The following is a 27,988-nucleotide window of genomic DNA, read 5'->3' on the forward strand; positions in this document are numbered from 1 at the left end:
TGTGCACCGCAACGAAGAGTAGCCTCCACTCCGCAACTAGAGAAAAGCCCGCGTGTAGCAACGAAGACCCAACACAGCCAAAAATAAATTAATTAAAAAAAAAACAACTATGTAATAAAGATCACACCATGGGAACTGGGAACCACGTGCCCCGCAGAGGCCACTGAGGGAACAGTTTTTAAATCTAGGCAGTGTTATCTGTCTGTGTCCCAACTTGATTTCTTTATCAGAGCTGCATATCCAAGTGATAAAAGTATTAAACAGCAAGTACTTTTAAATGGGGCTCCTGGCAGTCAAAACAAGAGAGAGAGAGTGAGGGACTGATTTCACAGCCCTGCAAGGAAAGGATGGAGCTGCCAATTTCCACTGCAAGAGTCCAACTTTGTCTCACACCTAACTTTAAGTGAAAGTTTTGGCTTTCGTGTGCAGCGCTGAAGGAAGTATGAACAGGGACAATCTAGAAAATCTGAACGAGAGCAGGTTCATCCCAACAGACACATGACTGGTGTGAAGGCACAACAGGGCCAGCCACCCATCAGGGGTCCCAGCTCATCACTCTCTCCCTGCAATGGCCAGGGACAGAACTCCTCACCTGGCCGCTGAGGCCGCCTGCATAAGCCATCAGCCCCCACCCCCCCGCACCCACACTCTAGAGCCGTAAGTTCATCTCTAGGACCACAAATGCGTTGCCAGTACCCTATGTGGACCAGCCAGGCCAAATCATGCTGCCTAAAAGCTGCTCCCAGGCTCTCACTGTGGTCTTGTCAGGAGGAGTTTAACTTCAAACCAATGCATCGAGCCAGTAATCCTTCCAGCCTCAGCACCACCCAACTCTCCTCTTACTCTCACAGCTTCTGACCGCTAAACTTGGGTGATGGATGACATGAGTCTCTGCCTTTTTACACAGACCTCTGACTGTGATTTCACTTTCCACATCACAGCCTCCTGGGCCGTGAAGGGCTGCTGTGGCTCCGGCAGCAACACCATGTTCCCCAGATGGCAGTCACAGTAGTCCTGCTGTGAACACTGTCCTGCCAACCTTTTTGTAGATGCGTGTCCTCACTCCTCTTCAGTCTCATACCTAGGAGTGGGGCTGCTGGGGCATAGTGCTGGGGAATGTTTAATTTTATCAGAAACTGTCGGTTTTCCAGAGTGGCTGTGCCGCTCCGCACTCCCGCCAGCCATGTCCGCACTCCCGCCAGCCATGTCCAATAACAAGTGTTGGTGGTGAGGGTGTGGACAAAAGGGAACCCTTGTGCACTGTTGGTGAGAATGTAAACTGGTGCAGCCACTATGGAGAACATTATGGGGGTTCCTCAAAAAATTAAAAATAGAACTACTATATGATCTAGCAATTCTGCTTCTGGGTATTTATCCAAAAAATGAAATCACTATCTTGAAGAGATACCTGCATCCTCCTGTTCACTGCAGTATATTATTCACCATAGCCAAGACATGGAAACAACCTAAGTGTCCATTGGCTGATGAATGAATAAAGAAGATGTGAGCCACATGTGTGGGGTGTGTGTGTGTGTATCTATAAATGGAATACTGTTCAGCCACAAATAGGAGTTCCTGCTCTTTGCAAGAATGTGGATGGACCTTGAGGGCATCATGGCTTAGTGAAATAAGTCGGAGAAAAACAAATACTGTATGATCTCATATGTGGAATCTACAAACAAAAACAAGACCTGGGGACTTCCCTGGTGGCGCAGTGCTTAAGAATCCACCTGCCAATGCAGGGGACACGGGTGTGAGCTCTGGTCCGGGAAGATCCCACATGCCGCGGAGCAACTAAGCCTGTACATCACAACTACTGAGCCTGCGCTCTAGAGCCCATGAGCCACAACTACTGAGCCTGCGTGCTGCAAGTACTGAGTCTGCCTGCCTACAGCCCGTGCTCCACAACAAAGAGTAGCCCCCGCTCTGCAACTAGAAAAAGCCACACGCAGCAACGAAGACCCAACACAGCCAAAAATAGAGAGAGAGAGAGAGAGAGAGAGAGAGAGAGAGAGAAAGGAAGAAAAACGGACACAGAGCAGATTCGTGGCTCCCAGAGACAGGGACAGGGAGTGGATGAAATGGGTGAAGGGGGTCGAAAGGTACAGACTTCCAGTTATAAAATAAATGTGTCCTGGGAATGAAATGTTCAGCATGTAGTTAACTGTAGTTAGCACTGCTGTGTCGTGTATGTGGAAGTTGCTGAGAGAATAGACCTTAAAAGTTCTCACTGCAGGAAAAAACTATGTGAGGTGATGGATGTTAAGACCTACTGGCGATTGATCTGTAATGTGTACAAACACCAAGCCATGATGTGGGCAGCCGGGAGCCAGAGGTCTGCGTGTGGGAGGTGGTCCGGGCAGAGGGAGCTGGGCTCTAAAGGGGCAGGAAGGGGAAGAAGGGGGCACAGGGACGTGCCGCCGTCCTCCTCCTGAGCTGCCTGCACCGCGGGGCCTGTGTGGAGCTGGACCAGCCAGGGGCCCTGGAGCCTGCAGGGCTGAGGTCAGGGCTCCGAGGGGACTCCCACAGTCGCTGCTGCTTCGACGGGCACCTGTCCCCTCAAGCTGAGGAGGTGAGGCCTCTGACTTCCCCAAGACAAATCCCTTCGGGATGGGGGCCCTGGGCGGCAGCTAGGCTCACACTCCACCTCCCATAGCACCCCCGCCCCAGCCTTCTCTAGGGGTCAGGGTTCCACGGCCGCAGACGCCACTTCTTCCCTCCTGGCGCCCAGCTGGCTCGGGATTTGTGGGGTCCAGCCTTCCTCCATCCCGGCCACCCCATCCCGTCACCACAGGATGCAGACTGACAGCCAGTTCGCGAGGGCTGACATCTCACATCCCGAGGGCTGTGGGTCCCAGGCGTGCAGTGGGAATCGGGCCGCGGGGCCATGGGCCCTCCCCGCTCTAGACCAAGAGCCAGACCAGCAGAGGCCGGGAGAGCTCTTTCCAGCACCCAGGCCCCTCCAAGCTCCTCCTCTGTGCTCCCCGCCCACCCCACAGAACCCAGTGGGTCGAGGTGCATTCAGAGGGGCCAGTCTAGGAGGCCAGGGAGGCCCAGTAACTTGCTTGGAGGCTGCGGGAGGTTGGCTGACGTGTAGGGAGGGCCACCCCAGCCCTGGAGAAAGGTCTGGTCCTGGGCGGGGGTGGACCAGCTCCCAACCTTCAAGGCGCTTTCCCACCAAGACAGAGCCGAGGCTCTGGACCTCGAAGGACAGGCAGAGAGGTGAGTACCGCCCGGGGCCCCCAGTCCCCACGCCCTCCGCCCCTGGGCCACCCCCTCTCTGCCCCCACGCGCTCCGTCCCGCTGCTCCCTCTGCCCGAGGCAGACGCGGGTGCGGGCCGAGGCGCCTCCCCGGTTCGCGCTGCCCTGGACACGCTGCAGGCGGCGGAAGCGGGTTGTTGAGTGGCTTAGTGACTGGAAACCCCGAGAGGTCCGAGACCCTCAGCCAGCAGGGGCAGCGTGTGTGCACGTGTGCACCCCGGGCACTCTCTCCACGTCTGTCCTGGAATCAGGGGCCTTCTCCACCGCCCCACTGAAGTCCACGCTGCAAGCCCACCTCAGAGAGGGGACATGGGCGTGGGGCTGCCACAAAACACTCCCCGCCAAGCCCGGCAGCCCCGGCCCCTGGGCACTGCACTGGAGGTCTCTGTGCGCTGTGGGCGCTGGCCCACCCGAGGATGCTTCCTCCCTCCCCGCTGAGCCGCACTCGGGGAGTCTTCTGGGCAATGCAACAGCCGGTTCTGTCCTTCCCATTTCCCACTCTGGGACCGTGGGGATCAGGGTTCAGGAGGGGTTTTGGAGCCACGGACATGGGTTCTTGGACGAGTGGTGGCAGCTGTGGGGCAGCCTTCCCTCAGTTGTCTGCCTGAAGCCACCATCACCTCCTACCACGTGGGTGCCTGTGAACCACAGCCAAACCCTGCCTGTCTCCATCTCTGATCAAGGGGCCCCTCTGAGAAACAAAAGGGGGTCAGCACAGATGGTACCAGCCCCACTGCCCCCACCAGGCACAGTCCCTGACCCAGACTTCCTTTGAGGAATCGAGGGCCACGCTGCTTCTGTTTTTCTACCCGATGCGCACGTGGTGCCGGAGGCTCTGGGAATCAGCTGGCCCGGCACTGACCCCGCCCGCTGCCACCCCAGAGGGAAGCCCTGTGCCTTTGGGATTAGCTCCACGGTGACAGAGGCCAGCCACACGCCCCGCGGCCAGTGCACGAGGAGGGCACTGGGGCCGCAACATCAGGGATCCCAAGACCCTGTGCTCTGAATGTACTTGGGGAGGTGGATACATCTCATCGACTTAGGCCTGCAGGCTGCAGAGCCCACAGCACCGGGCTGCCAGGGCGTCGGGGTCACCCTGACGAGGAGACACTTCACGGAACGCGCATCTCTCCGGGAGGGTCCTGGCGCTGCTTTGGAGGGCGGCCTCGTACACCCTGGGTGTTACACACACTTTCTCAACGGGTGTCAGCAGGTGGCCAGAGCAGGACAGCATGGACAAAAATAAAGTCGGCTGAGAAAGCACAAAGGTTGTATTCCTCAAACGCATACACACACTGACAGGTGCCGCCACGTGTGGACACCACCCCACCAAAGAGCGTGGCCCGGCTCCTGCCAAGAACACCCTCCGTACTTGTTTTAAAAACTTTTATTGCGCATAAAATGGCCCATTCCCCTTTGTAGATCAGTTGTTACCACCTTTAAACTTTTCTTTAAACTCTCTCCACTTTCTGCCCCACTGAAAAAATTCTGCTCTTTGAAAAGATAGCGGATAGTCTATCACTGCTGGTCAGAGCAGCTGGAGGACAGCTCCCGGGGCAAAGGCCACAAGACGCCATCTGAGCAGGACTGGACCCCCAGGTGGAGCCGCTGGTGGCCTCGGACTGAGGCGAGGTGCGCTGCCGCCCTGGCCCTGCTGGAGCTGAACCTGGCTCTCCCTGCACAGGCCTCGGGCTTGGGCCTGCTCATGCCGTGGCATTTCAGAGAGAGATTTCCTGCTGCCCTGCCTTCAAGGGACTTGACAGGAGCTGAGTGCATTTCCAGAGCTGGGAAACACTGCATGCAGCCCGTCAGCAGGGCACCACAACAACCTGCAAACTAGTGGTTATAAAACGGGAGCTTTCAGAAGAAGTGCTCTACTAGAACCTGAAGTCGCAGCCCTGCGGGAGGGAGTGGGGAGCATTTCCAAGCTTCTCTGCAGCCTCCAGGCCGTCCTCGTTCCTGCAGGCACGGTGTGCTTCCGCAGCGGCGGGTGTCATGTCCCTCCTGGCCACTCTGTAAACTTGTCCTCGTCCTGGGTGGGCAGAAGCTCGAGGGACGGGCCTGGCAGTTGCGGTGCACCGGGGCGGTGGGTAGGAAGGGTAGGCAAAGGCCACACAGGCGATGAATCCTGTCCCAAGCCCAATTTTATTGGAAGGCTGGGATTTGAGGATGGATCTAGAACACCCTCCGCTCCCCCTTCTAAGAAACGAGAATAGAAACGGAGGCTCTACCTCATCAAGCAAGAGGTGAAGGTCAGAGCCGCGAGGGCTGGAGCAGCGCGTGCCCTGGATTCCAGACGGCAGCTTTGGGACAGACTGAAGAAAAAGACAGTTCTTTGCTCCTTTGCAGTGAGAATGACTCTGTTCAAGTTGAGGCACAATGTGGTTCCCCAGGGACGTCCCAAGGTCGGTGTGGACGCCCCCTGTCCCGCCCTGAGGCCTCTCTTCCCTGCACGCAGTCCCGCTCCACCAGGAGTCGGCTGGAGGGCCTCGGGACTGGCCTGGCGCTGCCCTCGCTCCTCTGTGGACGAGCACGGCCCCTGCAGAGTCTAACAGTGGCTCTGCAGGCTGGACACTGCCGGCCTCTGGCTGAGCCACGGCACGAGCTGGCTCCACGGTGCTTCCTGTCCAGTGCCTCCCCACGAAGAGGTGCTGGGCTGGAGCTGGGCCGGAGCTCATGTGTGTGTGTGGGGGACCCCAACTGGAGTCCCCCAGTGTGCCGTCACTGCAGCTCCAGCTGGCTGGATCTGGGCCTCACTGAGCAGGGTCCCACGCGCTGGTGCAGCCGGCCTAAAACTTTCTTCAATAAACGTGCTGTGGCAGGTGAGATCTCGGCACCAAAACGGAGGAAAAATGGGTTCTGCAGAGCCAGGATTCCAACAGGGAGGCCAAGAGGCATCTGTGCCTCATGGCGTGGCCTCCAGCAGCTCAAACGCGTACTTGACAAGCGAGCGGTGTAGACACGGACGCCCGGGGCCGGGCACAGGAGGACGGGCGCTGCACGCCGGGCCCACACGGGGGTCTTGCTGACCTGAGGGTTCAGGTCAGCCCCACGATGAAAGAGTAATGAATGGAGTGACAGCGCGGTCAGCTGGGACCCACCTCCACACCCCTACCCAGGTGCCAAGCAATCAGTGTCCTGGTAAAGATATAAAAGTGAAGTTGCTTCTTTTCAAGTATTAAAAAAATAAGTTAATTGACAAAGAGGCCACGCCTCCCAGGCTGTCAGCTTCGTTCGGGGCAAACCCAGGAACGAGGCGAGGCCTCCCGCCCGCCACGAGGAGCCCGTGACAAGGCCGCAGGCCTGTGGCGGGGCCAGAAGAGGGTCTCTGCCCGACCCTGAAGTCAGTATCTTCCAGTGTTGTGAATTAAAAGCAAATGCAGCAGCCTCAGGCCTCAGGCCACAGCCAGGAGAGGCCTGGAGTGTGGCACTGGGCCGCGGGGCGGGCCTCCTCAGCCCTGGATGAAGTCTGCGCTGGCCCCCTGGGCCTGGGGATTGGGGCGGAGCCGCGTCCCTCCGACCAGGCGTCCCCCCAGGATCCGCGTTCCCCGTCTCTGAAGCAGGAGGGCAGGGAGGCCTCTTCGAGGAGGCTGCGCTACTGGACCACCGTCTTCACTGGGGCTCCCACAGCTCGGCGCTTGACTGCTTCTCAGAGCCACGAGGACGTCTGAGTGCAAACTCCCAGGAGGCAGCAGGCCCACTCCGACCTCGGATCTGGGTGGTCTGGGAGCAGCCAGCCCGGGTCGGACGGTGCACAGACCAGCCAGGGCCGGGCGGCGCTCAGGACCAGTTCAGGCTGAAGCCCTTGGACAGCATGGCGGCCTCCAGGTCCTTGTCCTCCTCCTTCTCCCGGAGCCGCTGCTCCTCCAGCAGGGCCACCAGGGCGTCTCTCTGCTCCACCACCTCCAGCATCTCGTTCAGGATCCTCTTCTCCTCCGACAGCTCCTCCTCTGTCTTCAGGTGATCTGGGCAGAACCAAACACGTGAGTCCCCAGCGCCAGAGGCAGCGGCCCGCACCTGCCTCCCCACCCCTCCTACCTTCCATGGCCATCCGCTCGCGGAGCTCCTGCTGCAGCCGGCTCTGCCGGTCCTCCAGCTCCAGCTCCCGGGCGCTGGGGTTTCCGGGGATTTGGGGGGAAAACGAGCCAGTGACTGGTGAGGGGTGGCACAGTTCCGCACCCCCTAAACTGGGAGGGGGCTGCGCTCCTGCTGCGACGGGCCCTGCGCCCACGTCCCACCTCGGCTCCCCCAGACCCGAGGCCACTCACAAGATCATGAGCTCCGACTCATAGCGCACCACGGCGTTCTTCTCCTGCACCAGCTTGAACCACTCCTGCATCAGCTTGGGGTCGTCCTTTTTGCCCATGCCTGCCGAGAGAGGGCGTGTCGGGCAGGCCGTGCCGCTGTCCCCAGCCCGGACGCGGCAACGGGGCAAGTGTGCAGAGAGCCCAGCAGGGCGCTGCCTGACGCTCCTGGGCCAGGCCCAGTCTGCCTTCGGGCACGAGGACGCCCACCCCCAAGGGTCCCCAGCCTGCACCTTCCTCTGTCCCTCCGGCCGGCCTCACGCCCCAGCCACTGGAGGCAGCTCGCCTGGACCTCTCCTGCTCGGCCACTTGCTTTCTCTTGGCATGTTTTCGGTGCTCTGCCCTCCTTTTTTCTCTTTTTCATTCATCTAGCACGTATTTGGTACTTGCTAGGTACTAGGTCTGCTCTGAGGCCAGTCTAATGAAGAGGCAAATGGAGATTAAAAGGGTACTCGGCCCTCCTTTCCGGGGACACTCACTACGGCACCTCCACAGGGTCACTGCCCCGAGGCCTCCTCGTTTCCGATACCCTGACCAGGGAGGTGCCTCTCAACTTGCGGCTTCCTGACAGATGCTGCCGCAACCCCTGCATGGCAGACGCAGTACGTCCCTGGGAGGTGTGGGGACTCTCACCAGGGCAGGGAGACCGCAGGCTCCCCCCAACCCCCTGCTCTGATCCAAGCCCAGCAGCAGCTTCTGGGGCTGGTGCCAGCCACACTCGGCTGCCTGCACCCTACTCAGCTGACACCCGTCTCCACCAGGAGCGGCCTGACCCCCTCGGGCTCAGCCGCAGCAGGAGGGAAGGAGACCTTTCCAAGGAGCCACACCCCCCGGAGGGGACACAAGGAAGCCCACGGCCGTAGTGGGTCCTGTCCAGACGCAGAAGCCAGACTGCGGTGGCTCTTCGCTGTTTGCAGATTACAAGCCACTCGACAGTCTCAGGAAACTTGGGGACTCTCTTCCTGGAAAACTGCACGTGAACACATCCAATATCTCTGCCAAGGACTCCAGGTGTTCATGGGCCCCACGAGTCCACCCACGGCTGGGCTAAGAGGCCGGGACGGGGAGGTCTCTCCAAGTGCCTCTGCTTTATGGGTCACTGGTCAGAAGTCCTCTCCCAGTAAAACCAAGCCCAGGAACACACGGGGTGGCTCTCGGGGACCCCGACCTCCCACCACACGCGAGGGCAGGGGCCGCGTCTGCACTGCGCTGTCCTGGGTCCTGGGTCCTGGCCCAGCACGCGGAGTGCGTGCTGGGCACCGGGGCCAGAGCACTCCCGACCGCCCGGTAGCCCCCATCCAGCTCCGCGCGTTCCTTCCTGAGCGGCTCTGCACAGGGCACCCGCGGGGCGTATGGGGAGCACGGGGCCCGGGGCAGGTAAGCTCTCTGGGCGCCAGGATGCCTCCTGAAGCGCTCGACCCAGCTCCGGAGGGACGGCCGAGGTGGACGCAGCTGGTGGTGGTCAGCGGTGAGCGAGCGCCGGGGAGAGCAGAGGAAGGTTAGCGGGTTAGCCGTGGTCACACTCCCCGGCCCCACCCGCATGCCTTGTCAACGACAATCACCACCACAAGGGACTGCAAACCAGACAAACTTAAAACACACACACTCAGCAAGACACAGGGCAGAGAAGTCTGCTTTTAGTGGTTTGGAAGGAACTGGGGCATCTGTGCAGAACAGTCTTTGTAAGGACAGTATTCCTCGACGTCACCAGCACAAATCACTGCCACACGGGGCAGGGCTCCTCACCCGCGTCCCGGTCCCTCTATCTGCGGGACTGGAGGCTGAAAGGCCCGACCACGAGTGGTGGCCTGGAACCGTGGATGCCTGCAGCCTGAGGCCCCCAGACCTGGACCTGCTCCCTGCCTGCACCCGCCCCCCAGCCCCCTGAGACAGTCGAAGGGATACTGTACCTTGTAAGGGACTGCCACATACTCAGGGGGTTTGTAACAGGGCTACCAGGTACCAGAAGAAGAAGGAGAAAGAGCTGGGTTTCGGGTCCCTGTTTGACTAGTGTTGCTACGGCCCCCCGAGAGGCGGTGGGGAGAAGGTTGGGGTTTACTTTACCTTCCTGGACACAGCAAGGGCAGAAGGAGAGAGGTCTACGTCGTGGAGTCCCGCCACTGGGCTCAACTTCAAAAAGGGCCAAATAAGGAGGACGAGGCGAGACGGACAGAGAGGAGGGGGAGGTGGAAGTGGAGGGGGAGGGAGAGGAGAAGTGAGAACAAGCAGAGGACAGAAAGCAAACGAAGTGAGAAAGGAACAACAGGAGGAAAAGAAAAAATACAAGAAATGGAAAAGCAGAAGCGAGGGAAACACGTCTACAAATGAATTCAGTCCTGTATCCAGCACAGAGACTGAGCGGGAACAGCCCCGGGCCTGGGGAGGGCGGGCTCCCTCCTCCTGTGGTCCTGCCGGGAGGGCGGGAGAGCTGGGGATGACAATCTGGGGGCCTTTTGGGTTTGGGGATCCCTCCGTGAAAACATCCAAAGTGCCAGCAGGCCTGCCCGCTGCCGTGGAACAGCCAGGCCTGAGTGAGAGTTCTCAGATGTTACCACGTGGGTGAATCTAAGGGCTGGGAGGCTCTCTGGGCACTGAACCCATAGAGGAGCTCCCTGCCATGGAGGTAGCGCCCAGTCTTTGATGGGCCTCCAGGGCCGACACCTGTGATGCTCTGATTCTGAGCCAGGGGGCTCGTTGGTCCAGCGCGTCCTCACGGAGGCGGTCCCCACTGCCCAAATCTCTGTCCCCGCACAGCCAGGGAGAGCCGATCGCCCCTATTCCTCTGCCCCTTCCCTCTCCGCAGAGGGTCGACGCCACAGCTGGGGACGCTGTCACACTGCGGACTGCACGACAGGACACGCCAAAAACTCACAGAAACAAAGCTGGGAAGTCGTGCAGAGGACATCTCTAGACTCGGGGCCTGGGGCTCTCAGGAGCAGGGACCGTCAGCAAGGGACCATCACAGAACCACAGGGCACACGCAGGAGCCATGGCCCCACGTGGTAGGCAGGGCCTGGACCATTAGAAACAAGCCTGTTTAGGTGAACACAAGGGCCAAGCAGCCACGTGTTGGTTGAGAGGCCCTTTACTTAGCAACGGGGTGAGTGCAACTGCCATGTTTTCTCTCTTTTAAGCTCTTCTCTGTGTTCTCCACAGGGCTTTGTGCATGAATCTGATATTGGGTGAAAATTCACGACTAAGGCCAGAGGCTGGGTGTGTGGTGGGTGTGCAGAGGCTGTGTGTGTGTGGTAGGTGTGCAGAGGCTGTGTGGGGTGGGAGTGCAGAGGCTGTGTGTGTGGTGGGTTTTCAGAGGCTGTGTGGGGGGTGGGTGTGCAGAGGCTATGTGTGTGGTGGGTGTGCAGAGGCTGTGTGTGTGGTGGCTGTGCAGAGGCTGTGTGCGTGGGGTGGGTGTGCAGATGCTATGTGTGCTGAGGCTGTGTGTGTATGGGTGTGCAGAGGCTGTATGTGTGTGCTGAGGCTGTGTGTGTGTGGTGGGTGTGCAGAGGCTGTGTGTGAGGTGGGTGTGCAGTGGATGTGTGTGGGGGGTGTGCAGAGGCTGTGTGTGAGGTGGGTGTGCAGAGGCTGTGTGTGTGTGTGTGGGTGTGCAGAGGCTGTGTGTGTGTGTGTGTGTGTGCAGAGGCTGTGTGTGGTGGGTGTGCAGAGGCTGTGTGTGTGGTGGGTGTGGACTCTGTATGTGTGTGCAGAGGCTGTGTGTGTGCAGAGGCTGTGTGTGAGGTGGGTGTGCAGAGGCTGTGTGTGTGGTAGGTGTGCAGAGGCTGTGGGGGGGGTGTGCAGAGGCTGTGGGGGGGGTGGGTTTTCAGAGGCTGTGTGTGTGGTGGGTGTGCAGAGGCTGTGTGTGTGGTGGGTTTTCAGAGGCTGTGTATGTGTGGTGGGTGTGCAGAGGCTGTGTATGTGTGGTGGGTGTGCAGAGGCTGTGGGTGTGCAGAGGCTGTGTGAGGTGGGTGTGCAGAGGCTGTGTGTGAGGTGGGTGTGCAGAGGCTGTGTGTGTGGTAGGTGTGCAGAGGCTGTGTGGGGGGTGGGTGTGCAAAGGCTGTGTGTGTGGGGGGTGTGCAGAGGTTGTGTGTGTGGTGGGTGTGCAGAGGCTGTGTGTGTGGTGGGTGTGGACTCTGTATGTGTGTGCAGAGGCTGTGTGTGTGCAGAGGCTGTGTGTGTGGTAGGTGTGCAGAGGCTGTGGGGGGGTGTGCAGAGGCTGTGGGGGGGGTGGGTTTTCAGAGGCTGTGTGTGTGGTGGGTGTGCAGAGGCTGTGTGTGTGGTGGGTGTGCAGATGCTGTGTGAGGTGGGTGTGCAGTGGATGTGGGGGGGTGGGTGTGCAGAGGCTGTGTGTGTGGTGGCTGTGCAGAGGCTATGTGCGTGGGGTGGGTGTGCAGATGCTGTGTGAGGTGGGTGTGCAGTGGATGTGGGGGGGTGGGTGTGCAGAGGCTGTGTGTGGTGGGTGTGCAGAGGCTGTGTGTGTGATGGGTGTGCAGAGGTTGTGTGTGAGGTGGGTGTGCAGAGGCTGTGTGCGTGAGGTGGTTGTGCAGAGGCTGTGTGTGTGGTGGGTTTTCAGAGGCTGTGTGTGTGGTGGGTGTGCAGAGGCTGTGTGTGTTTGTGCGTGTGTGGTACGTGTGCAGCAATCACGTCCAGAGTTCCGAGTGGCATGACCAGCTGGTCACTGGGGCAGGCGCGAGCCCTCCTTTCTTACAAACACCCCCAACTTATAACTCATCTACATCCAACCTTCTCTGTCTACAGGCTGGTGCTCAGGACACCTGGATATGCCCACAAACTACAGGGTCCCCACCTCTGACGCTTCCTGGGATAGATGTTAAATGCAAACAGGCTGCAGTGAAAGTGGAACAGCATCCCTGCCTGTTAGCAAGGGACAGGGACATGACACACAGCCACACGCATCCGAAACAAGGAGGCACGTGCGGCAGCATAGGTAAGAATGTGCTTCCCCTTCTAGACATCACAAAACGCAGCATTCAGCCCCTTTTATGCAGACCACATTCTCAGACGCCCTTCCAGCACAGAATACGGCATGAGATCGCAGAACAGGACTCAGGACAGAAATTAGGCGAACAGCACCCTCGTGACAACAGGCAGAGCAGATGTGAAATGGCCAGAGGCCATGAAGGGCAGGTTGTGACTCTCTTCCTTAGCCTTCCTGCACGCTCTGCTATTTCCATAATGTATACTTTATAATCAGAAAAAACACCCAATAAATACTGTTTTATAAAGAAGAAACTGAAGGAAAAAAACAGCCAAACAAGGGGAGTTCCACCCCAGACCTGAACCTGAAACGAGCGTGCAAGGGAGACACAGAGACGCTGGTTTGGAGCTAGTCTCTTGCCTCATTTGGAGACATGAGAGACACAGGTTTGGTTCACCAGCTGTAAGGGCAGAGAGGTCGTCACACTCATGGCAAATAGAAGTCGTTGACATTAGTTACTGTATAACATCGGGGAGATGGGTTCCTGTCCATGTGCATCACTCACTCTGACCCCAGCTGCCACCCAGAGTACCCAGAGCCCACGTGCCAGGTGCGGCCTTGCAGGGTGGCCGTCAGCACCCACCCTCCCCAACTTCGGGTCAAGCAACACGTGTCACTGAACTTGAAAAGCTGCAGATTATCATCGTGCAGCCAGGCACATCTCATGGATTCCAGAGGGACGCGTGACGTGAGCGTGGCAGTGCGTCAGAATTCAAACCACGGGCACCTGTGTGGCCTCCTCTGGCCCCTGCACTGGCCCCGGGGGCTGCCCAGCCAGACAGGCACGGCAGCTCTGCCATCAAAGGAGGGACCGGAGGCTCAGAGGGTCTGAGGTGTGCAGCCCGACTAAGACCCACCCTCACTCTCCCGTTCCCAGCACAGAGGGCCCTTCCTAGAGGACCGACATAGGCTCCAGGCAAACCCAACAAAAGGACACAGCTTGGAGGACAGGGGTCACACACAGAGCCCACTCGGGTGCCAGACCTGGAAGGGCCACCAAGCCGCCTGCGCCCCGCCTAACGGAGAGGCCCAGAGAAGGCGAGTGGCTGGGCTGGGGACACGGTGAAGCAGGCCTGAAGCCAGGTTTCGTCTCCCTAAGTCGGGTGTTCTCCAGCGACAGCCTTGCTTCTCTGGTGGCCCGGGGCCGGTCCAGGACCCTGCAGGCTGTGGAACAGTGGGCAGCCACGACCAGTCCTGCGGGAACCTCCCTCCACTTGTTCTTTCTATATATTTCCATCTCCCCTGCTTCCTCATAAAGGCTTTGCCTGCAGCACTGCATCCTCCCTCCCACCCAATCACCCCACTACAGGGAACGTCAGGGTAGCTGGAGACAGAGTGGCTGGTTTGCAAGCCGTAGGGCGGCATGCAGCATCTGACAGGGTGGAAGGCTCTGCCCGGCAGGCCCGGCAGACAGACAGACAGCTGGGGAGATACCTTGTTAGAAAAACTCAGTATGGAAAAAACCTCTAGACTGGGGGAAAACAAAGGGAAAAAAAATGCATGTGAAAACTGAGCTCCAACACACACACACACACACACACACACACACACACACACACGTGTACACACACAGGCTGGGACACGCACACACACAGGAATGCTGGGGAATCTCAAGGATTTAAAGTTCCTAAAGCAAAACCAGAGCCAGGCTAATGCTCAAACCGAACAGACCAGCCAAAAATCTGCCAGCATCAACTAAGGGGGGCAAACAGCACAGGCAGGCTCGGAAGGGGGAGTGGGCAGGTGGGACGTGCTTCCCTGCCTTCCCACCACAACTCACAGCAACAATGAAAGCCCCTCCCCAGTCCTTTACACTACGTTTCTAAACCACTCATGTTCTTTCAATTTCCCCTTGAGACATACAAATCACGAGGTGAGGTCTTGGAAAACTAGAAATCAGGTGTATGTATTTCAATTAATTTTTTTTTTTGGTCACACCATGCTGCATGGGGGATCTTAGCTCCCCGACCAGGGATCAAACCCACGCCTCCTGCATTGGAAGCACAGAGTCTTAAACAATGGACCGCCAGGGAAGTCCCCAGGTGTATATATTTCTAATTTAAAGTTCTCCAGAAGAGATGTTTTTATCTGAAGTTGTCCAGTTGCCTACCTTGGTCTAGTGCAGCAAGACTGGTGGCTGGGCAGGGAGGACGCTGCCTCTGTCCTTTAACGGGTCCTTTGAAATCACAAGATTCAGCTTTGTGAAAAGGGATCTTTATACTCTGTGGCTCAGAAAGAGGCTTTTAACAGCTTTGGTGACTTTAACGGTTAGCTGAGAGCCACCGTAAGACCCCACGGAAGCACGTCTGTGTGGTGGGCAGAGGCCGGGCGGGGATCTGGAGGCTGGCCTCCTCTTACCCACGCAGGAAGGAAGGTTGGTGCTGGGTTTCCCTGTGGCTCTTTGGGGATACAACAGTAGAGAAGCAATCAGATTCTACACTTCGGGCTCCAAATTTCAAAAGGGTAAAATTTCCCCAAATAACGAGATTACCAAGCATTCTAAGAAGGAAACAGCATCAGGAACTGAAAAGGGGGCTGATTCTGGCATCTGTTCTCCTCCCAGACCCTATGGGAGGGCAGCAGCCTCTGCGTGCTGAGCAGAGCCCACCGAGGCTGGACTTTACACAGAAATCACAGAGAACTGACAGAGCAGGAAGTGAATCAGGCAGCAGGGGTCATAAGGTGTTTAATGCAGGCGTTCACAATTCAGAGATACACTGAGTTCCTTTTTCTATTTATTTCATTTTCCCCTGGAATTTGTGGGAATTCTAAACCCAGAAGGCTAGAAGCTGAAGTCCAGGGACACAGAAATGGAAACAGCAACATCTTATCACTCAAGCCAACAGGAGCAAAGAAAACAAAACTAGCCACACGAGGTAATCAGTGTGGCAACAGTACTCGAGCTGGGAGGGAAGGGCGAACGTAATTTTAAAGAAACGGGTTCGATACTTCTTCCCAGTAGATTCTGAATTAAACAAAAAAATACTTGTCACATTCGTTTGGAATCGACATAAACGTTGCCCAGGGGTGTCGGGAAGCGGCGGGAAGGGAGCCCACGGACGTTAGTCAGGGGTGGGGTCTGTTAGTCGGGGTGTAAGCATCAGCCCTTCTACAGCAGCAACGGCCACGAGGTGGCAGCACCTGACACCAGAAGCTCGGGGCCCTGGAGGGCCATGCAGACGGGCGAACCCGTGGACATGGGGTGAGAAAGCAGAGCAGAGGCCAGTGACAGCCCACCCCCAAGGAGGCCGGGAGGCTGGGAGCCTCCTTACTGGTGGAGCCTCTCTAAGACCAGAGCTCTGTCTTGAGTCGCAAGCAGAATCATGCTTTGGTTTTTAAATGAATGGGCCAAGAAGTGACTCTCAAAAGGATGGGATTACAGTAAAATATGAGAGACAGTGACCTTTGTCCCCTCGTCTGTCTCAAGAGCACTTTCAGGCATGGAGCCTGCACGGGGAGATGAAGAGGTGACACCGCCTGACCCAGGACTCCGGACTCCAAGAAGGCACTGGGCCCCAGGAGCCTCGGCTCCTGATACGAGGGCAGCCTTCCAGGCGGAAAGGTGCCCAAGGTCTAGAGGTGAGACTCAGGCCTTGGTTGTTTCTCTGATCCGACACAAATGGTGAGCTTTGTATGCAAGACGGCAAACACACTGAGTTTCTTTGAGATGGAGGTTCCACTTTAGAAGGCATGGGAACGGCCTGGAAGGTTTGTTAAAACAGGTAACCAGGCCTCACCTCCAGGGTTCCCGACTCAGAAGGTCTGGGGTGGGGCCTGAGAACCTGCACTTCTAACAGGCCCCCAAGGGGTGGTGCCAATGCTGCCACTCCAGGGACCATACACGAGGGCCACTGCCTGGGACTTCTCCTGTCTTTGTTGAAAAGAGCTGCAAAGTAGGTCCCTGGACAGGGCAAGAAGGGGGGTACATTCTCAGAGGCATCGGTCAACACAGCCTCAAGTCTGGTGAATATGGGCAGAAATCACCGTGACACCACTCCCAGGCACCTGGACCTCTCAGGGGGTGCCTGAGCACGCCCTGATGGAGACAGTGGAGGCCGAGCTCTCTGTGTGTTTGGTTCCCCAGTGTGGTTGGCAGTGAGCTCTCCGGGGGGAGTGGGAGGGATGTGCTTCGAGGGGAGGTCATGGTAGAGTGTGTGTGTATGCGTGCGTGTTGAGTGTGTCGTGTGTGTTCCTACCGTCAAACAACCCAACGATATTAGTGGGACCAGAGTGAAGATTTGAGGTTGACAGGCTGGGGTAGGTGAACTTTTATTTATAAAACATTAAAATAACCCCGGGCAGCAAAAGCTATCTCAGGTTTCCCCCTGGAGCACATACGGGCAGGGGGAGGTCGGGCATTGCTCCCTTGGAGCTGGAAAAGGGCCTGTGCTTTTGCCACCTGCTGGTTAGCGGGATGACTTCTTGCTGTTTGTGAGCAGGTGCGGGGGAGGGGGCATCAGCAGGGTTAGTTCAGCAACAGGGCTGCATACATACCACCCAGACGCAAGTCGATGAGGTCAGTGTAATAAGACTCTCCCCAATAGTCTACAACAAGGAATCGGTGAAGAGAGTTACTGCATCAGATAACCCTCTGGTCCCCCCGAGCCTCGAGCAATGAACGGCGTGAAGCATAAGAAACACCCAGAGACGTAGCAGGAGGGGGACAGGCGGCAGCTGGAAAGCATGTGTCCCCCCGGGTGCCCCCCCGCCCCCCCACGTGCACACTGTAGCCACAGACCTCTGGGTGCGAGGGGCGGTCACAGAAAACCACAGGTGACTGCACTGACAGAAAGCGATCGGCCAGGACAGAAGCCTTGGCTTGGTTGGGAATCCTGCTGGGACTCAACCTCATCTCAGATTTTAAAAAACTCAAGGGCAGATCAAAGGCTACGAACCTCCCTAATTTCTAAATATGAGAAGCCCCAGGCTGAGGGGCTGAAGGCGAAACGTGAACACCCTAAAAAAGCTGTGTCAGGAACCAGCCCTCAGCTTGCCCTGTCCACACCGACCCCACCAGAAGCAGAAGCACTTCTGCTGGACGGTCTGAGATAAAGGAGGCCCTGTTTCTTCTGCGTTCAGGCCCCCAAGGTCTCCAGCCCCCCTAAGAGCAGGCAACGGGCGGCAACGTATTCTTGTTCATCATACCCCAGGACCCCGACACAGGCGCTGTGAGCGAGGGCGGCCCCCAGGACGCAGAGTAGAGTCGGCTGCGGTTCGCTACCTTTTCCTCCACAACCCACAGTCTGACAGCTGGTCCTGGCAGCCTCTGGTTCCACACGAGGGCTCCTCCTTCCAAAACACACACACCGGAAAGCAGACTGAGGCTGATCCAGTGGGTTCCAGAGACAAAGAGGGCTTCCCAGCTGCCCCAGACAAGAAACCTCACGAGTCTCCGTCTTATCCAAGGCTCTGAAGCTAAACTTGCTGTGCGGATATACGTGAGACTCAGAACTACGCGAGCCTTCTCTGGAAGGCAGCTAGGCCACCAGTCTGACCCCTCAGAGAGCCCATCGGGTGAGACCGAATGGCCAGTTCAGGGAAGGAGCTGACCAGCACTACTCAGCCCGAGTGGCCTCCTCAAAGGCTCGGCTGCGAGCAAGCAGACGAGCAGGAGGCATGGGACACAGAAGCCCAAGAGAAGGCACAGCTGAGCCTCAAAGACGACCTCTGCCAGGTGGGAGCAGAGACCCAGGGGCTTCTGCCAAGAGGGAGCCTAGGAAGTGATGTGCTTAAAAGAAGAAAAGCGAAGTACTGGGTTCCTGTGTCGAGTGTTTCCAAATGCATTGTGGGAATCTCCCAACGGAGGTACCACAGCCCGTCTTTGAAACAGGAGACGTGTATTTGGACAGAAGTTCTGGGAAGCTTAGCAGACTCTTGACCACAATTGTGGTTTCAACCTGCTCTCTGGAAGCTTCCGGCTCTTCAAGTGCTGTTCTGGGGTCTCCCAAATACCCGATTCACAACTACTTTTAACTCATAAAAAAACTTAAACATGGCTTCCCTGGTGGTGCAGTGGTTAAGAATCCTCCTGCCAATGCAGGGGACACAGGTTCCATCCCTGGCCCGGGAAGATCCCACATGTCGCGGAGCAACTAAGCCCGTGCGCCACAACTACTGAGCCTGTGATCTAGAGCCCATGAGCCACAAGTATTGAAGCCTGCGTGCCTAGAGCCCGTGCTCCGCAAGAGAGACCACAGCAATGAGAAGCCCGCGCACTGCAACGAAGGGTAGCCCCGCTCGCCGCAACTACAGAAAGCCTGCGTGCAGCAACAAAGACCCAACACAGCCAAAAGTAAAAAATAAATAAATTAAAAAAAAAAAAAAACTTAAACAGGACACACCATGTTCGAATCCTTGATCCGCCAATGTGTAACCCACTGAAGCCCATCAACATGTTAATCTGTGCTGCAGGTAAACTTGCTTCTGTGAGGCCCCAGGACCAGGCTTCTTCTGCCCTCTGTGTGCGAGTGTCTGCCCTGCCTGTGACGCGTGGGAAAATGACACTTCATTCATCAACTTCAATCCTGGCCTGCTAGCAGGGTCTCACTCTCGGAGTGTCCTGCCAGGGTGGTCCTCCAGGTGCAGGGTGGTCCTCCAGGTGCAGAGTGATCCTCCAGGTGCCAAGGTGGTCCTCCAGGTGCCAAGGTGGTCCTCCAGGTGCAGGGAGGTCCTCCAGGTGCCAGGGTGGTCCTCCAGGTGCCAGGGTGGTCCTCCAGGTGCCACAACACATAGCACATCTGGTTCTGGGTTCACTGTATGTTTGGGAGTATTTATCTGATCTCTTCTTCATAAAGAATCTGAACTGCAGTTGGATCTGTAGTGATTCCACTGAGAGAGCAACTCCGACTTTAAGCTGCAGACACCCAGACCGTTCTCACTGTGCATGTCCTGAGATTCCCATGGCTGTATACGACCTGCCCCCACCTCTGCGCATCAGGTGCCCACCCTACGTCCAGGGCTGGACTGGACACGGAGGGTATTAACCCTGCAGCTCTCCACAACCTGCATTTTCAAATTGTGTTTATTAACATTTAAGAGTAATTTTTTTTTTGAGTTAAACTTGAACTCATAATTTGTCTTGTAAAAAAGCGTTCTGCTGCTTTTTAAAAAAGTTTGAAAACCACTGACTTAGACGAAATTCTGGTTGTATGTGTTTACAAAAAGGTAATTATGTAAACAACTAGTAAGCGGAATTTCAGCAAAATCCCAGGTCAATCTTCAGTGGTCCCTTTTCTCTGGCCCCTTGGCAGGCAGCAGACTGAGGAATGCAGCCTGCTGTGGAAATGCCGAGGGGCCACCATGGACAAACCGCAGGGCAGCTGACAGACATCTGAATGCCAGGCGGAACCATCAGCGCTGGGTGTGCATCTGAACCTCAGAGCCCTGTGGGGCACAGGGGCACTTACGCAAACTGTGGCCCCTCTCCACCTCGGCAGGAGGAGTCTGAGGGTCCAGGCTCCTCCTGGCATCTTCTGCAAGCAGAGAGAGCAGAGAGGGCAGGGCCCGCGGGTCCCCGTTCCCACTGCTTGCAGGGCTGCTCCAATCAGGTGGTCACGTTTGACAGAGGAGGCCGGGTCAGGGCACGCAGGGCGGGGGCCCTGCCGGGTGAACCTGAGTCCCCGCTCCCGGGCACAGGGGCTGGCTCGCCTCCGGAGTCAAGTTCTCACATTTCATCTGGTGGCACAGTGAGTCCAGCATCAGGCACAAGACATCACAGCCTCATCTTCCTGCCTCGTGTCCTGTCTTCACCTGAAGGTCACCCTGAGTCCACTGCTAGCTGCATTCCGTGGCCGTGAAGGGTCAGGATGGGAGACACCTCCTCTGTGCCTGACCCCAGTCCTCCAGAACCCCACGAACGCATCCCGACACCAGCCGCTCACTCGGAGGCCAACCATTGGTCAGTCTTCCAGCAAGATCAGAGGCAGCGACAGGCCGCATTCGTGGCTGCCTCCTCCTGATTCGCCTTCAGTTTACCCTCAGCCCAAAGCCCAGAGGACCCGCCCCCCTTCCCAAGGAAAGCCACGTCACCACCTGTCCTCATCCCTGGTCCCACGACTCTAGTGCTGACCCTGGAGGCCCGTGCTCTCTACAAAGGGATGGAAGCTCCAGATTCGGGGACTTGGGAAGGCAGGGAGGAATCGCTTGTGCCTGGGTTGGGGCTACAGCTGGGGCTGATCCAGTGGTTTCAAGGTCCTGAACCAAGAGGGCCTCCTGGGCCCTCGGCACCTCTTTGCTCTCCAAGCCCCACTGTGCTGGGCCCACCCACAGGCTCTGGGGACAGTGGTGTGACTGCACTGCCCCCATGGCTCTGCCCCAGGAAGGGCAGTTACCAGCACATGGCCCTCACAGCCACTTCCCAGGGTCTGCTCTGCTTGGGCTCTGCCCTGAGTGCCCAGCCTCCAGGACAGAGCCTGGTCCACCCGGGGCACCAGCCCCACCCGTCGGGGCGGGGGCGGGGGTGGCCTGCACGAGCAGTTCTGTGATGGTTCCTTGTGCACAGCCTGCCCCGCTCCAGTCACTGTCTTCTCAAGGAAAAGATGGGGAGGAGGGAGGAGAGAGGAGGCCCAGGGCGTCAGCAGCAGATGGTGGGCCGAGGGGACGGCCAGCCCTGAGATGCATGGGCCTTTCTCCTCCTTTGCTTAACAGAAGCCCCGGCTCTCAGTGACGAGGGGACCAGAGAGAGAATCCTGCTGGAGACTAGCTGACTCCCAGGGGCAGGACAGGAACTAGCCTCCCGCGGGGCTGGGTGGGCATTCCTCAGGGATCCCCTGTCCACCAGGAACCCAGCCGGTACCTGCTTCCCCACGCAGCGCCTTCTCCACGGCGACGCCCCTCTCCTCCAGCTGGCGCTGCTTCTCCTCCACCTGCTCCAGCTGCCGCTGGATGATCTGCGGGCGACATGACAGCGTGAAGGAGGGAGAAGGGCGAAGCGGGCGGGTGCCCAGAGCGCGGCACGAGCACACGAGGGTGCAAACACCCCAGCGGGGCTCTTGAGCGTCTCAAACAGATCCTGCTTCGACAAGATTAAAACTGCCCAGCGCAGACTTGCGCTTGCTGGGGTCAGGGGTTGGGGTGAGGGACCGGGAGTTTGGGGTTAGTGGCTGTAAACTATTAGACGTAGGATGGATGAACACCAAGGTCCTGGTGTACAGCACAGAGAATCACAGCCAATCTCCTGGGATAAGCCATCATGGAAAAGAGTATAAAAGGAATGCATACACGTAGATAACTGAATCACTTCGCTGTACAGCAGAGATTAGCACAACATCGTAAACCAACTCTACCTCAATGAGAAAACATGGCTCCACTCTGCACGGAGTGAGGCTTCTCGGGGATGATTGACACCCGGGACGACCTCCCACCCCGAAGCAGCGGCAGGGACATATCTTCACACAGAAAATGAAATAAAATCCAGGGATCCGGTCATGCAGGGAACGCAGATCCAGAGTAACGTCCGGGGAAAGGACGAGAAAGCTGGTTTTGGAAAACCAGAGGAATCTCTTCGCTGGGAATGGATTTGCTGTTCATGTTTCTTGCTGCTGTAGAGCTTTTGATTATTGTCTGAATCTTTATGAACACCGCTATATACATACGATTTCATTAAAAAACCACATTGTATTTAGGTATCATTTAATACTTTGCATTAAAAAATTATTTTTTGTTAAAAAAAAAAAATCTGGGGGCTTTCCTGTTGGCGCAGTGGTTGAGAGTCCACCTGCCGATGCGGGGGACACGGGTTCGTGCCCCGGTCCGGGAAGATCCCACATGCTGTGGAGCGGCTGGGCCCGTGAGCCATGGCCACTGAGCCTGTGTGTCGGAAGCCTGTGCTCCGCAACGGCAGAGGCCACAACAGTGAGAGGCCCGCGTACCGCAAAAAAAAAAAAAAAAAAAAGAGGGAGAAGAGAATAGTGGCTTTTTAAAAGTGGTTCGTTTTGTTCCTTCATATCTTGACCGCTTTAATGCCGGGAATAAGATATGGCATGGTCCTTGTCCTTGGGAACTCACAGATCTGGAGACGGTCATATAAACTGGTTCCTGGAGTACAATTGAACCTTACAGGCACTGTGATAGACGTCACTGTGGGACGTGGTACAGTAAGCAATCTACCTTTCTGATAGCAGTCATCCTTTTTTTTCCTTTCCTGCTTTGGACTGGGCTTGTCTTTTTACAATAAGTATGGGACTGAAGTAGATGTGGGAAAGCTAGACTTTGGCATTTTCCAGCTTAAAAAAATATCCTCAGAGGATTGATGGGTCCTTGGAAGGACCTGTAGTAGAAGAGTTCCTCACTTAAAAGAAGTAATGATGAGGGCTTCCCTGGTGGCGCAGTGGTTGAGAGCCTGCCTGCTGATGCAGGGGACGCGGGTTCGTGCCCCGGTCCGGGAAGATCCCACATGCCGCGGAGCGGCTGGGCCCGTGAGCCATGGCCACTGAGCCTGTGCCTCGGAAGCCTGTGCTCCGCAACAGGAGAGGCCACAACAGTGAGAGGCCCACATACCGCAAAAAAACAAACAAACAAACAAAAAAAACTGAAAGGCCTGGGACCCTGAGGACAGCTCCAACCTCTAAATCCCAGGCGCGTCGGAGGCCAGCCAGTCACAGCTGCCTCTTGCTAACAGCTCTGACAAACGCAGGAGCTGGCTTTACAGTGGTTCTTCCAGAGCTAGGGTCTAGGAGACTCAAAGCCGGGCCCCTCCCTCTCTCCCAGCCAGCGCCCCCCGCGAGGTTTCTGCAGTTGCACGAGTGGCGGCCCTGCTCGCCTCCTCTCCCGCCCTCCTGTGGGTGCGGACTCCCAGCGGCTCACCTGGGCGCGGTGCAGCCTCTTCAGCTCCTCCTGCTTGGCCTGCCTCCGGGCTGCTTTCTGCACACGCCGGGTCAGCTTGGTGTTCAGCTCCTCCTCCGTGTAAGTCCTCGGCTGCAGGGGACGATAGGGGTTTATTCAGTCAGGGTCACGGAGGCCGCAGGGCAGGCGGGGGCGAGGTGTGCACAGACGCCCAGACCCTCAGCCTGGCAGGAGCTCCACGGGCCAGGGGGCACCTGGAGATCCATGGGAGACGCTCCCATGGGGCAGGGACAGGAGGCTGGCTGCACAATGACTGCTGGGCAGTTAGGACAGGAGGGTGGGGCGCCTTTACTGCTGAGATCACCAGTTTCCCATGTAAGGACATCTGCTCTTCTTTAAGACAGTGGGGGTAAACATGTTGATCAAATGTTTCCCCCAAGCCTCTTGCTTGTAGGGGGCACACAGGGAAAGGAAAAAGAAAACCCAGGATCCTGCTACTTTTTGGTTTAGTATCAAAAGCCACCTTTTTCAGATGAGCACTACTGGCAAGGTTCTTTGAAGAAGCCACGCCTGAAGGCAACAGGGTGCTTCTATTCTAAGTCTGAGCGAACCCAAACCAACTAATGCAGCTGGAAGAAGGGTGCCGGTGAACCTGGACAGATCAGGGGTCTGCACACCAAGAGGAGCGAGGATGTGCTCTGGCAGGGCTGTGGGGCTGTCAACAACGGAGGGGCTCCCAGCCAGACAGCACAGCTGCACCTGCGAGCGTGGCGCGGAGGGCACAGTGGGTGAATGCGGGCGACACTGAGGGACACCTTCTTTACTGCCTCCAAGAAAACGAAAAAGGAGCCTTTGCAGACTTTAAAGGAGCTTCCGAATTTAACTCAGGAGTTTATCCTGGTAATCTTTATTCTAAGAGTTCCAGTGCTAGTGGAGAGCCACCACTTAAGGACCGTCTCGGGACTCCCCGAGCATGTACCCTGCAGGTCACGGAGCCAAGGGTTCAAAAACTCCCCGTTCCTGTGGCGCCCAGGCCCAGAGGGGCCTCCCTGTCCCCACTGGCATCCGGAGCAAAAGCACCACATGGCCCCCCAGCCTGCGACAAGCAAGGCACCTCCCCCTCCTTGTCCGTTGCCGCCGTCCACGCGTGCCCAGACACGGTTAGTGAGGGTTCGGCTGCCGGGCCGGGCGGGGCTGCAGCAAGGCCTTCCCACAGGGACAGGACACAGCCTTCGATGCACATCATGTCCTGAACATAAACCGACTTTTAAGGGGACGTGATGGAGAACAAAGCAGAATGGCAATAATAACAATGATCAAAAATTAAAAATAGGACCCAGAAATGGAGCAAAATCAGCTACAAGTTTAAAACAAACGTGCACGACTAAAACGCATGATGGCTCTTCCCGTGTCAGCCAGGATGTCTGCGTGTAGGCTGGGAGTGAGACGCCAGCAGCGCCACCTCAGTGAACCCGCCTGAGTGAAGCCAGGAGTCACTCTTCTGCCGAGAAGTCAGTGCCTCCTTCACTGGCCCCAAACTTCCTGTGCTCTGTCCTCAGTCCCCTTGTGTGAAAAGTAACCACAAGGTCACAGGAGCTCTTGCTCTGAGCAAGTTCACACTCCTCTCTCTGGCCGAACACTGCAGGGTGATGGCTGGGGGCAGGTGGTGGGAGACCCGGCTAGACTGCCTGTCAGCCAAGTTCTCTGTCCTGCTGGTGTCCCTGAACAGGCCCCAGCAGCCCTGGGAGGGGGTGGCCATCTCCCGATTATACGCCAAGAAAGGGACCTAAATGGCACGAATAACAGACTTCCATCAGGGATACTGCAAGCAGTCAGTGTGGCCTCTTCTCACCCACTGAGCCTAGAACAGAGTTGCTTGGCAGTCCCATTAACTAGCTCAAAGGGAGGAAGGGAGCGAGAGGGGCAGCCACTTCTCCCAGGTCAGGGCCTCCCAGAGGCCACACCTGGCCATGTGTGCACATCCTGCCTCAAGCCAGAGTGAGGAAGGTTTTCATTATCAGAACAAGGCAGTTAAAAAGGAGACAGGTAATTTCCCCATGTGGCACGTGAAAAAATCCAAAGGAACTAGTAACTACAGCCTAAGGACCAGCACTTATCTATTAAATTAAAGGGGGTGACTGAATAGCCAAAACAACCTTAAGAAAGAAGAATGGAGCTGGAGGAATCAGGCTACCTGACTTCAGACTATACTACAAAGCTACAGTAATCAAGACAGTATGGTACTGGCACAAAAAACAGACACATAGATCAATGGAACAGGATAGAAAGCCCAGAAATAAACCCACGCACCTGTGGTCAACTAATCTATGACAAAGGAGGCAAGGATATACAATGGAGAAAAAACAGTCTCTTCAATAAGTGATGCTGGGAAAACTGGACAGCTACATGTAAAAGAATGAAATTAGAACCTTCTCTAACACCATACACAAAAATAAACTCAAGGGCTTCCCTGGTGGTGCAGTGGTTAAGAATCTGCCTGCCAATGCAGGGGACACAGGTTCGAGCCCTGGTCCGGGAAGATCCCACATGCCACAGAGCAACTAAGCCCATGCGCCACAACTACTGAGTCTGCGTTCTAGAGCCCATGAGCCACAACTACTGAGCCCCCATGCCTAGAGCCCGTGCTCTGCAACAAGAGAAGCCACTGCAATGAGAAACCCACACACCGCAATGAAGAGTAGCCCCCACTAGCCACAGCTAGAGAAAGCGTGCAAGCAGCAACAAAGACCCAACACAGCCAAAAATAAATAAAATAAATAAATTTATTTAAAATATGGCAGGGCTTCCCTGGTGGCGCAGTGGTTGACAGTCCACCTGCCGATGCAGGGGACACGGGTTCGTGCCCCGGTCCAGGAAGATCCCACATGCCGTGGAGCGGCTAGGCCCGTGAGCCATGGCTGCTGAGCCTGCGCATCTGGAGCCTGTGCTCCGCAATGGGAGAGGCCACAACAGTGAGAGGCCCACGTACCGCGAAAAAAAAAAAAAGAAGGCATTTTTTACAGAAGTAGAACAAAAACTCTTAAAATTTGTATGGAGACACAAAAGACCCCGAATAGCCAAAGCAGTCTTGAGGGAAAAAAACGGAGCTGGAGGAATCAGACTCCCTGACTTCAGACTATACTACAGCTACAGTAATCAAGACAGCATGGTACTGGCACAAAAACAGAAATAAAGATAAATGGAACAGTATAGAAAGCCCAGAGATAAACCCACACACCTATGGTCAACTTATCTATGACAAAGGAGGCAAGGATATACAATGGAGAAAAGACAGCCTCTTCAATAAGTGGTGCTGGGAAAACTGGACAGCTACATGTAAAAGAATGAAATTAGAACACTTCCTAACACCATGCACAAAAATAAACTCAAAATGGATTAGAGACCTAAATGTAAGACCGGACTATAAAACTCTTAGAGGAAAACATAGGCAGAACACTCTTTGACATAAATCTCAGCAAGATCTTTTCTGATCCACCTCCTAGAGTAATGAAAATAAAAACAAAAATAAACAAATGGGACCTAGTGAAACTTAACAGCTTTTGCAAAGCAAGGGAAACTGCAAACAAGACAAAAAGACAACCCTCAGAATGGGAGAAAATATTTGCAAATGAATCAACGGACAAAGGATTAATCTCCAAAACATATAAACAGCTCATGCAGCTCAATATTTAAAAAACAAACCACCCAATCCAAAAATGGGCAGAAGACCTAAATAGACATTTCTCCAAAGAAAACATACAGATGGCCAAGAAGCACATGAAAAGCTGCTCAACGTCATTAATTATTAGAGAAATGCAAATCAAAACTACAATGAAGTATCACCTCACACCAGTTAGAATGGGCATCATCAGAAAATCTACAAACAACAAATGCTGGAGAGGGTGTGGAGAAAAGGGAACCCTCTTGCACTGTTGATGGGAATGTAAATTGATGCAGCCACTATGGAGAACAGTATGGAGGTTCCTTAAAAAACTAAAAATAGAATTACCATATGACCCAGCAATCCCACTACTGGGCATATACCCTGAGAAAACCATAATTCAAAAAGACACATGCACCCCAATGTTCACTGCAGCACTATTTATAATAGCCAGGTCATGGAAGCAACCTAAATGTCCATCGACAGACAAATGGATAAAGAAGATGTAGTACATGTATATACAACGGAATATTACTCAGCCATAAAAAGGAACGAAATTAGGTCACTTGTAGAGATGTGGATGCATCTAGAGACTGTCATACAGAGTGAAGTAAGTCAGAGAGAGAAAAACAAATGTCGTATATCAACACATACATGTGGAACCTAGAAAAATGGTACAGATGAACCAGTTTGCAGGGCAGAAACTGAGACTCAGATGTAGAGAACAAACGTACGGACAGCAAGGTAGGAAAGCGGCGGGGGTGGTGGGGTGGTAGTGGTGGTGGTGGGATGAACTGGGAGATTGGGATTGACATATGTACGCTAATATGCATAAAACAGATAACTAATTAAAACCTGCTATATAAAAAAACAAACTAAAAACTAAAAAACAAAACAAAAAAAACTCAAAATGGATTAAAGACCTAAATGTAAGACCAGATACTATAAAAGTCCCAGAGGAAAAATAGGCAGAACATTCTTTGACAT

At 55.8% G+C, this 27,988-nt stretch overlaps 1 protein-coding gene across 2 annotated transcripts in view; it reads right to left on the reverse strand.

Moving 5' to 3' along the window:
- Window positions 1-4,388: 4,388 nt before the first annotated feature.
- The window catches only part of MICAL3 (microtubule associated monooxygenase, calponin and LIM domain containing 3), a 177,031-nt gene continuing 153,431 nt past the window's right edge, over window positions 4,389-27,988 (reverse strand). Inside the window, exons 36-41 of one of the 2 annotated variants that reach the window (XM_079938413.1) lie at window positions 23,362-23,472; window positions 21,353-21,446; window positions 9,630-9,695; window positions 7,530-7,629; window positions 7,300-7,373; window positions 4,389-7,226 (exon numbers count right to left, since the gene is read on the reverse strand). In XM_079938413.1, coding sequence (XP_079794539.1) covers window positions 7,042-7,226; window positions 7,300-7,373; window positions 7,530-7,629; window positions 9,630-9,695; window positions 21,353-21,446; window positions 23,362-23,472 — 630 coding nt within the window. In that variant the 3' untranslated portion in view covers window positions 4,389-7,041. The remainder of the gene's footprint in view (window positions 7,227-7,299; window positions 7,374-7,529; window positions 7,630-9,629; window positions 9,696-21,352; window positions 21,447-23,361; window positions 23,473-27,988) is intronic. The other variant, XM_079938411.1, reaches the window with a different exon arrangement.

This window comes from Stenella coeruleoalba (assembly GCF_951394435.1).
Source record: "Stenella coeruleoalba genome assembly, chromosome: 11".
Taxonomy (NCBI): domain Eukaryota; kingdom Metazoa; phylum Chordata; class Mammalia; order Artiodactyla; family Delphinidae; genus Stenella; species Stenella coeruleoalba.